The sequence below is a fragment of the Aspergillus vadensis genome (assembly GCF_003184925.1).
Source record: "Aspergillus vadensis CBS 113365 unplaced genomic scaffold BO88scaffold_14, whole genome shotgun sequence".
NCBI classification, from domain to species: Eukaryota; Fungi; Ascomycota; class Eurotiomycetes; order Eurotiales; family Aspergillaceae; genus Aspergillus; species Aspergillus vadensis.
The window spans coordinates 719,193-729,784 of NW_020292052.1; the positions used below are offsets into that span (position 1 = coordinate 719,193).

General features: G+C 48.6%; 4 protein-coding genes across 4 annotated transcripts; 1 reads left to right on the forward strand and 3 right to left on the reverse strand.

Moving 5' to 3' along the window:
• Positions 1 to 40: 40 nt before the first annotated feature.
• BO88DRAFT_488793 (uncharacterized protein) lies at positions 41 to 1,025 on the reverse strand (the record flags this gene model as incomplete). The annotated part of the gene is made up of 3 exons (XM_025712639.1): positions 41 to 569; positions 633 to 773; positions 834 to 1,025. The coding sequence occupies 3 exons, from the start codon at positions 1,023 to 1,025 to the stop codon at positions 315 to 317; spliced, it is 588 nt and encodes a 195-aa protein (XP_025562130.1). The 3' UTR covers positions 41 to 314.
• A 566-nt stretch (positions 1,026 to 1,591) lies between these two features.
• On the reverse strand, positions 1,592 to 3,154 carry BO88DRAFT_488794 (uncharacterized protein; the record flags this gene model as incomplete). The annotated part of the gene is made up of 10 exons (XM_025712640.1): positions 1,592 to 1,896; positions 1,963 to 2,044; positions 2,097 to 2,135; positions 2,389 to 2,468; positions 2,523 to 2,561; positions 2,624 to 2,665; positions 2,817 to 2,832; positions 2,891 to 2,930; positions 3,000 to 3,022; positions 3,088 to 3,154. 10 exons carry the CDS (start codon positions 3,152 to 3,154, stop codon positions 1,794 to 1,796), a joined length of 531 nt encoding a protein of 176 aa, XP_025562131.1. The 3' UTR covers positions 1,592 to 1,793.
• A 2,150-nt stretch (positions 3,155 to 5,304) lies between these two features.
• Positions 5,305 to 6,876, forward strand: BO88DRAFT_444580 (cytochrome P450). Its single transcript, XM_025710116.1, has 2 exons — positions 5,305 to 5,349; positions 5,405 to 6,876. Exons 1-2 carry the CDS (start codon positions 5,311 to 5,313, stop codon positions 6,851 to 6,853), a joined length of 1,488 nt encoding a protein of 495 aa, XP_025562132.1. The 5' UTR covers positions 5,305 to 5,310; the 3' UTR covers positions 6,854 to 6,876.
• Positions 6,877 to 7,034: 158 nt separating this feature from the next.
• BO88DRAFT_464447 (rhamnogalacturonase E) lies at positions 7,035 to 8,547 on the reverse strand (the record flags this gene model as incomplete). Its single annotated transcript, XM_025711317.1, has 4 exons — positions 7,035 to 7,501; positions 7,549 to 7,750; positions 7,805 to 7,843; positions 7,903 to 8,547. The coding sequence occupies 4 exons, from the start codon at positions 8,545 to 8,547 to the stop codon at positions 7,035 to 7,037; spliced, it is 1,353 nt and encodes a 450-aa protein (XP_025562133.1).
• Positions 8,548 to 10,592: the final 2,045 nt, after the last annotated feature.

The following is a 10,592-nucleotide window of genomic DNA, read 5'->3' on the forward strand; positions in this document are numbered from 1 at the left end:
GGAAAGGATACACATATCTACGACCGCAATAGAAGATTTTAAAGTGGCTAAACAACCAAGACAGAGGCTGGTGACTGACTGAAAACTGACATGTCAGTTGTCACGCTCGCTTATCTCTTTTCTCTTTATTAATTGTGTGTTTAGCTGCAGTATCGACTATCCATGTACATGCGGCCTTGTGTTGCATTACATGGTGATTTTAGCGAGCCTGAAGGACTCGACAGCGTCGAGGATCATATTGTTGTTTCAAACATTGAAGCACCCAGTAAGACATCCTAGCAGGCCATATCATATGAACTGTGTCGAGTTCAAAACTAAACCGTCGTGCGGCTCCGCTGTCCTGAAAGTGCGGTGCCCAAGATGCGTACTATTGACAGCCCAAAATCAATATCTGTGCACCATGCCTCATGCCGCCAGGTGGGATCGAGGAACCGATGAGCTACCCCTGACATTGTGGAGACGCCCTCATTGGCGAGACCATTATCGTACTCAGGCTTGGTTCTCTGTTGAGTGGATGCATCGCCAACCAGGCTCTGTCGATTTTGTAGGGGAGAATCTTGGCTGCGGGTCTATCGTGCCGCAAATGTCTGACAGCGCGGATCGGTATGCCATTGTATGTGGAGCCCATGTACCAGAGAACCCTTTGGGATGAGTGTCCTACAGTCACCGATTGAATTCTCCGATCGAAAGTCGCCGACCATTAAGATCATGTCATGGTAAAGGGCGAGCTCGAGCTTGACTTTGGCCTCGCGGGAGGTGTACCGAGGAAAAAGCTAAAATTTTTCTCTGCTTCTCGCCGCGGTCATTCTTTGAGGTCGTGATATGAAGAACACGCGGTCGCTGTCGTCGTTGTTATCATTGCTGCTGTTATCATCGTTGTTGTTGTCATTGTCAGTGTCATTGTCGTCATCATCATGATCGTCGTTGTTGTTGTAGTTATTGTCGTTATCGGTGTCGTTGTCGGTGTCGTTGGAGTTGTAGTTGTCGTCGTCTTTGTCGTTGTTATTGTCGTCTTCGATCATCATCATCGAAGAACACCAGGCGGTGGGAATTCACGCAGAGCCATGGGAGATCGTAATGGTGCTCGGTGGCAATTGATTCTGAACCATGGCGACAGTTCCACAATCCTTCTCATTCCCAGAGCTCGTAATGCACCAGACTGTGCGGTCTAACTATCCAATCCATCGCGACCGTAACCACCTTATAGCTATCTCTATAATCATGAGAGATAGCTAGATCGCAATCCCACCAGTCGAAGCTCTTGAGCGTACTCCGTACTTGTTAAGCTGCACACCCAATGGACTTAGGATCTTGGCACACGTCAACGCGCTTAAGCATCTTATGCCATTGGAGTGGACCCTGCCGACATCGCGACTGATTACTTCTCATCACGTTGATGTAATTATTTGTGTCGACTGTGCCAGAGTCCATAGCCAGGAAGATTCCCTGGAATTGGCAAATGACCTGTCACGGCCCTTTTTCCCTGGGCTGATGGATATGAAAGGCCATCGCGTGCGAATGCGATGCTGAGTTTCGCCACCTGTGTAATTCTCGACCAGTTGCGTGACTATCAGAATGCATGCACGTCATGCGATGGAGTGGTACTAGAGGTTCAAGGATAGTCGCTGTTCTGTTGGTGTTGGAAGTTGCTGGCAATGTCGTTGGCTAGTCGTTTTCAATAGCGCTCATATCCCACATGTCGTATCGCTTTAATACACTCTCGATATATTGGATGCCCGCCCGAGGCGAGATAATCTCACGTACGACTGAAGAATTGTCGAACACTCTGGCTTCTATGACGGCGAGGGGAATCGGTAGGCGATCTTTGGCTGAGAGATGGCAAACTTTGGCGTCGGAGGCGGAGCGATGGCGACAGACGGAGGCGATGAATTCATTCTGTCAAAGCCAATGGTTAGATGCAATGTTTGGCTGGAAGAAAATAGTTGGTGATGAACAACCTACCGGTCGGCAGAGAAGAAATCCAACCGGAACTCTCGAAGAGAGCCGGCAAGGGATTGTAGACCACACTCTCGAAGAGAGGTGGCTGAAATTATGTTAGTCGAGTGCTGGGCAATATGGAAAGCAGTTATACTTACAACAGGTTAAGTAGAAACCACACTCTCGAAGAGAGGTAGCTGAAAATCATGTTAGTCAAGTGCTTGACTCTTCGTCATAGATGGTAGTGTACTTACAACGGGGTTAGTAGAAGACCACACACTCGAAGAGAGGTGGCTTGGGGATTCATATCAGCCAAGTTCTGGGTGTATCTGAAAGACAGGAGCGCTTACAACGGGGTTTAACAGACCATCGCCTCTCAAAGAGAGGAACTGATAAAATGATCAGTAGGTTGACACGGGATAATGCATGTGAACAGACAGGTGTACTCACCGATATCTGCTAGGATAAACCGCACCCTCAAGGAAGGTAGCGGCTGAGGATATGAAAACCACATTCTCGAAGAGAAGTGGCTGGAAAACATGTTAGCCAGGTTCTGGGTATATCTGAAAGACATAGGTGCTTACCAGAGGGTTTGGCAGACCATCACGTCTCGAAGAGAAGCGCTACCATTATAGTCAGTGCATTGTTATGAAGTCTTTTTTGGCAAAGGGACATGTGTACTCACCGATATCTGCCGAGATATACCGCATCCTCGAAGGAATAGCGGCTGATACTGTTGTCAGCAGGTTGATATAACAATTCTTTGGAGACAAAGTGCTCACCAAACGTCTGGGACCAAAGAACATAGGAGAAAGACAAGACTCTCGAAGAGAGCTTGAACGAGTCCCTCTATAGACGCTCAGATGAATATATCGTACTCTCGAAGAGAGGCCGCTAGCGCCTGTCAGTACAATGTCATTTGCCCCTAGCCAATGGAGGCTCGTGTACATACACAGAGAAAGCAACGAAGTGAAACTCTCGAAGAAAGCCTTCTACTGGGTCAACAGGAAGATGTGAGTGTCAGACCGGACAGGAACGCTCACTAAACCTCGCCTAAATACACCGCACTCTTGGCGAGATGCGGCTAAGGCATGCTGTCAGCCAACTGGACTCTATAAAAACTTCGAAGAAACTGCCTGCGTCACGTACCCCTATTATGGAAGCAGCCAAACCGACCGACGCTCACGAGGAGCAAGACTACGTCGCGAGCAGTCATGGCTTGATTGTGAACCCGAATTCCACGGTTGTCTAATCAACACGCGAAACCTGGAGAATAGCCCTCTGGGATGAGGGTCGTACCTATACAGTAAGTTAGTCGGCTTCTTACTAGGACACAGTAGAAGGGGGGAAAGGAAGCGGAATGAAATCAGAGACGAAGAGGCGATGCTCAATAGAGTAGAGAGAAGAAGGGAGAAGATGGGAACGTGGGGGAAGAAGAAGTAGAAGAAGGCGTAAGCGAGATGGAGTATGACTGGTTTGCTGCCCCGTTGCCCTTTTCGGTGAGGGGCACAGCACGTGCTCTCCTGATCTCCTCAAATACAAGGCAGTCACTGACTCGTCTGGATTGGGAAGAAGTGTTGTACTGTGACCGGGCAAATACTCCATTAGGTCACAATACTGAGGACTACCGAAGTAGCAACATAAGATTTGAAAGACCCTTGTGGCAAACGAGTGCTCATCATGCAATACTTTGAAGAATCATCTCTACCGAACATAGTGTCTTTCACCAAGAAGGTAGACGTATTTTCTGATATACCAGCGCCTACAGCAAAGTACATGACCAAATGGGGAATATTCGCCACGAGAAACGTGGGACTGAAGTATAGTATAGCTGACGTATATGTTGATCATGGAAAGTAAATCGCTATTTAGAGCTGGATACTACAGAGGTTTGAGTCTTTATGAATTGGGACATTGAGAATATGGGAATATGATGAGATAACGAGAGGAAAGATGATGAAGAAGGGAAGAAGATTTGGGAGGAAAAGTGGCCGTATTTATATCCGTGGAGAGACGGTGACTGGCTTGCTTACAATGGTGAAGCATGATGCTTCGTGTGAAGGAATCTTTCATAGAATGCTCCTGCATTGACAGTATCCAACCTGATTACTGCACTTATCGCATTAACTCAACCCTACTACCACTTCATTTGACTCTATTCCCTCCTCCGCGTCAGTATCATGCTTCTGGGAAACCATGGTTATCGCCGTCTCCGAAATACTGACGTATCACTATAACATCACCACCCTCTGACTGCGTTTATACCACGGCCGAAGAAGATTGGAAGCCACACTCATTGCCGACTCGATAGGAATTTGGTAGACTGTGATAGCAAAGGACTTGGCACATAGATTTATTTCACTGCAGAGCCATTCATTTCTCAGTCATTCAATTCATAATCAGAAGAGATCTGGCACTGATGGGCTTCACCCAGGAAGGCTTCACTGTAGTCAATCTTCAATGTTCCCTCCTAAAATGCTTCCCAGAATTCATCCCTATCTTGGCCTTCACCCATGCTGAAATCCAATTCCATGTTCAGAAAACTGGGCGAATTGGATGAGCCGAAATTCGAATATTGGAAACACCGAACAAGTTATAAGCGCCAAAATATTCTTATGAGAATTTATCGAAAAGACTTGTCGGTTCAACATATTCGTTGTTCCTCGTCTTGATCCTGCTGCTTCAGCTACTATGCGTCAGTATCCTCAACATCGGCATCACTTAGCTGGCTAATATTAGCAGAAAATAGCTTGTCCTCATCCCTATAAAATAGGTAGGGGCTCTACATTTCCCCATCCATCAGCATCCGATCAATCTTGCTTTACCGACCTCCTCGCCAGCATGGCTTCCTGCTAACGCGTTGGATGAGAGAACTCCACGGGACGCCGTGTCTGCTTGCCCTTGAATCTCGACATGAAGAAGGCAACCTGTATGCTCCGCATGAATAACGCAAGGTCTGTGTGGATACACTTGCCACTCGCGATTCTTGTCAGAATGGGCGGCGGAGAAGTGGACATATCCCTCCATATATCACTGTTCACCGCGAGGCTGAGATGCTGTCTGTAATACTGACACTAATGATGGCTAGTGCTTACTGTGGGGATGTACTGATGCTTTGGCTTTATATCATTGATCCGAAAAGAACTGTACCGCAGGTCGGTTTGGCTTCGACCAATCACCCATGCAGTCTAATTTGGACTAAAATAAGTAGATAGCTCGGACGTTGGAACGAATCCCCACTCGTGCTGTTTTGTGCCTGATTTCCGCCCGGGGGATTTTCACCCCATCTCCCGCATGACCTCTCACCATCCTCCGATTCATAATCCTTTTTATTCCATTATCCAGCTTCTCTACCACCGCACACTCAGCACAATGGCCCTCATTGCCATTGTAGCCCTTCTATCTATCCTTGTAGGTATCTCCAATCTCTTCTAAGGAACCTGGACATCACAGCTGACAGCAACAGTACCTCACCACCCTCATCATCTACAACCTCTACCTCCATCCTCTCTCCAACTACCCCGGCCCTCTGCTCTGGCGCGCATTCCGCTTCCCTTTCATCCACGCCAACATCAGTGGCCACCTGCCCCATCGCATCCGGGAACTTCATACCCAATATGGCGACATTGTCCGCGTCGCCCCCGACGAACTATCTTTCCTCGACCCCCGAGCCTGGCGCGACATCTACACAGACCGCGAATTTGTCCGTCCCCACCAATACAAGGACCAACCACCCGGCAAGACTGCCGCGAACTTGATCGCATGCTCGGAGGAAGAACACGCCCGTCTTCGCAAGAACCTCGCCCCGGGGTTTTCGGAGAAATTTACCGCGTTGCAGGAGCCGATTGTCCAGAAATATATTGACACGCTTTTTAATAAGCTCGATGCGAAGATTTTTACTCATAAAAGCGAAAGGAAAAGTGCTGACGTGGACCTGGTGGAATGGATCAATTACCTCGCTTTTGATGTGATCGGCGATCTGACATGGGGTAGCTCATTTGGATGTCTGGAGGGACTGCAGTATCATCCGTGGGTGCAAACAGTTAGTCAGTTCAAAGCTGCTATCATTGTCGGGTCGATGAAGTTCTACCCTATGCTTTACCAGCTGCTTCTGGCTATTACTCCTGCGGATGCGTTGAAACCAGTTATGGAGATGTGGAAAGTCACAGACGAGAAAGTCGCACAGCGAGTGGCAGCCAGTTCAGCTGGTGCTACTTCAACCACACACCCAGACTTTGTGGGTACCATGATAGCGTCAAAGACCATGACGCAGGAAGAAATGGAAGTCAACTCGATGATGATTGTCGCAGCAGGAAGCGAGTCAATCACTACCCTCATCACTGGTATCATCAATTACCTCCTGCGAGAGAAGGACCAGAAGACCCTACAGACATTAGTGGGCCTCCTCCGCCAGACATTCTCCACAGAGCAAGACATAACAGCCACCCGGCTCAAGTCTCTCCCGTATCTCGATGCATTTCTCATGGAAGGCATGCGGCTTTGCCCGACCATCCCGGACGCGATGCGCCGACAGGTCCCGCGCGGTGGAGCAACCGTAGCCGGCCAGTTTGTACCCGAGGGGATGATTGTCTCTATCCCTCCGTTTTCCTCCTACCGCGCGGCACGGAATTTCACCCACCCGAATGAATTTGCGCCAGAACGATGGTTAGAAGAAGACGAGCGGTTCCGTGGAGACAGTGCTAGACAGAAGGAAGCATTCAATCCGTTTTCGCTGGGACCGCATAATTGTCCGGGGCAGAATCTGGCGTGGATGGAACTGAGACTTATTCTGGCGCGACTTCTCTGGAGATATGATCTTACTACGGGTGTGGAGTTGCCGATCTGGGAAGAGCAGGGGATATGGTGGTTTTGGGATAAGAAGCCGCTTGTTGTAAAGGTTCAACGTAGTCATTAGCAATTTTATGCCACGTGCGCTGTGTTTAGGTATAGACTGACTAGACTAGAGGCCGAATTATCTGGGTTAGGGTGATACTATAATTACTAGCTGGCAATATACCTCAAGTAAGTACGACAACCCATTCCATATCTTCATAATTCCGACCTCCTCCTACTTGATATGATATTCCTGTAGCCCCTCAAGAGCTCCCAGCCAAGGCACTAATCGGCGTCACACCAGGGAAGAACGACGCCGGAATGGTAGGAATCGGGATCGAAGCCGACGTGCCAAACGCGGTGGTCAAATCATCAGTCATAGTGGGGGCCTCGTATCCCGTCGGAGCAGAGTTCACATAAGTAGTGGTAGTGTAAGGAGTCAAAGTGCCAGTAGCAGAGTCGAGGCAGTAGCCGGACCCGTAGGCGTTCTTGCAGACATACTCATCGTAAGCACCTTCCTCAACCCACAGGTCGATCTGGACGAGGCTGACCGCAGTGCAAGGAGTGTCTTCAGGGCAGATGACCCGAATAGGCGGTCGGGTTTCACCGTCGACGGCGGTTCCCGTCCAGTTCTGGAATGTGATGTTGTGGTAGTAGATGCCGTCACCATCGATTGCATCCATGCTGCTCCAGTAGCTGTCGAAGTCGAGGGAGTAGGCGTTTCCGTGGCCTATTTCATCATTAGGATGCTGCTAGAGAAAAGATAGGGTTAGGTACCAATGAAGTTCTCAAAGACGACGTTGGATACATCGCCCGAGCCACCATTGCTCTTGATCATCATCATCTGGTTCGAGTCCCAGGTGTAGACATTGCGGTAGACGATGTTGCTGACGTTGGCGCCGGAACCGAGGGATCCGATGGCACATCCGCCACTGGAGTTGCAGTAGATGTTTTCGATCAGGAAGTTGTGGGAGTTGGTCTGTTGCGGCTGGAATTAGTACTTTGGCAAATGCAAAGTATGCTGTTCACTCACTTTGGTTGTGACACATTCATCCTTGTTGGTGACCATCATCTATCATATCTTTAGCTTAGCCGGAAACCAAATGAAGTATGAGGGACAGCGGTACACACATCGTGAATCCACATATTGTCACCATACACATCGATACCGTCCAGACCACCGTGGTCGGCACCGCGTATAGCCATATTGTACACTTCTCCATTGTAGCCGCCGTCAATGACGAAGTGGAACATGGGCGAGTCAACCAACACCAGGTCATGAACGGACCAATCCGACACATCGGAAATGTGCAGCATCCGGGGACCGGTGTAAGTATCATCACGGTGGTAGAGGTAACCGCTACCCTGAATAGCACCCGTTGCGTTTGAACTAAAGAGCTCAAAGTCACTACCACCGCTTATTTCGAACATGTATGACTGGGAGGAAGGCGACGAGTCGCGGTAGAGGACGCCATCGAGCTGAATAGCCCAAGCAGAGCCGTTCTTCAGGGAAACCCAGTTTTTCAGAAGATAGTCACCCGCTGGGACATAAATGAGCCCACCGCTACCGCAGTCAGCAAAAGCGTCGATGATGGGTTGCCCCACGTCGGTGGTGTTGTCTGAAGTGGCTCCGTAGTCGAGGACGTTGCACGTCTTGACGGCGGCCTTGTCTGAGACGGAAGTCAAGGGTCCAACAAATCCTGTGAGTTGGGCGTGGACTGAGTTGGTAATTGAGATGAGCCAAGTTGCCACGAGAAAGGAGGTTGAGAAGGTCATGGTGCCGGTTATTGAAGGAATTAATGCTGAATGTTAAGTGAGTGTGATATCTCTCACCCTATCGCTAGCGGGAAACATCACTCCACTGGTCTTATACCCTTTCCTTCGGCCGGGAGAGCTGAATTTTCCGATGATCGACAGGAACTATGTCTGCAAACTCCTCACTATGAAGCAGGAGACCCTGGAAAAACAGTTAAGATCTCGCAAAGCTTTCATAAGTTCCACCAACAGGAGTGTCACCTTGAATGACATTATGTAATGACCGTTGGACTGCTGACGGATATCCTGGCATGGCATGGCTCGCCATAGGGCGAGCTGACGCAAGCCAACATTGCCCTACCCCTGTCTCCACACGGTTTGATATTAGCCGTGCGCCGATCTTTCCAGATGTTGCTTAAATCGGCCTGTCATCACCCGAACTGCACGGGCCAAGAGACAAAGTCCTCGGTATTATTGTGGCTATAGAGCCCGAGATGAGGCGTGCTCTCAGGGTAATAAAGTGTGTCTGCAACTAGACGGCGTGTGGACTTGTTAAGGTCGACATGGGTTATCGGAGGAACTCGAAGAAGAGTCCGAAAGACAGACAGGAATGTTGGCGAGTATCTCCACCATGGATTGTATTGGACCCTGCTTGGCTCTTAAGCGAGGAATGGCCCACCCACCGTTTGTTTCACGAACACCTAGTTTAGTTCCTCGGATATTCCCCTGGCCATGCGTTATCCTGTGCCCGGTAGACCCTCAAACTAAGGTAGTAGGCTAGTAGCACCCTGCTGAGTGTGTACCGTAATGATGAGGCAAAGACAAGCCATGATTGGCTGCTGTGGGCTTCTGCAATGTGGTAGAGTGCTCGAAGCTACATAGGAGAAAAGATGAATGCGTCTTCGCTTTTTTTTTAGCTGTCTTCTTGCCTCACAATATAATAAAAGCACTGGTTCATAGTCGAGCTTAATATAGAAGCCGTGAAGGAATTCGGACATGCTTACCCGATTCGGCCAGGGGTTGGAACAATAGCTTTGGCTTCGGCAGTTCGGGTCGAGTATGATTCCGCGTCCATGAAGTTTTCTGAATACCGTTTTTGACAGCGTAGTCCAAATTATGATGATGGAAAGAAGGAGAAGGAAAGCGGGTGCTGTGGCAAAAGCCGTGTCGGAACAATATGAGGTAAAGGACACCCATGATGTTGTTGGTGAGTTATCACGCGACCTGGTCTATAGTACAGTTCAAGATTGGATGTTTTCCATCACTGTCAGCTGAATGACAGTACCGGAATTTGTAAGTCGAAGCGGCGGTTGGGAGTTTAGTGGAGGGAAATCCTAGTGTGAAGGTCAAAATGATTAATTTAGAGCCATGGTGTACATAATTATGCAAGTCTTCCAGCTTTTTCTGTGACTACAATGTCACTATGGCTCCTCCACCTGATAGACTCAAGCCCGTTCAATGTAAGTAGGGGTCGAAGAACTTATTGCTACCTGACTCATGGGCTTCCATGGAGAATCACGAGGTTACATGTAGACAACCCGGTAACTATCATGCACTAGTCATAGCTTAGTCACCTCCTAGAATTCATGTGCCTACTTGGATGTTCAGTAAGAGAAATTCAATCAGCTCCTGTGCCTTTTTGTGTTCCCATAATGGCCGAAAAAGAGAATGCGGCCACATCTTATGGTGTTTGTATATTCGACATTATACAACGTCGACAGCCTGCGTTTGCATCTTTGAGGGCTTCCAACTTTAGGCATACCGATGCATATTCATCCAGGTGTGACTGGGTGATAATTCCATGATATCAACTATGAACATGGGATCAATGCGCAGCGTCATTAAATATCCCCGTCGTCTGTAGTATTATGCATCAACACTACAGAGCACCAACCAACACTAGGTCCATATAATCTACGGACATCACTCGATATCCGATCACATCATCAAGCAAAAAAAAAAAAAAAAAAAATAAACGCAATCGTAGATACTTCCCCAACCAGCGACATGCATCTAAGCATGTCCATTCGTCACCACAAATCCGATCTCAATAATCGAATCCCAAC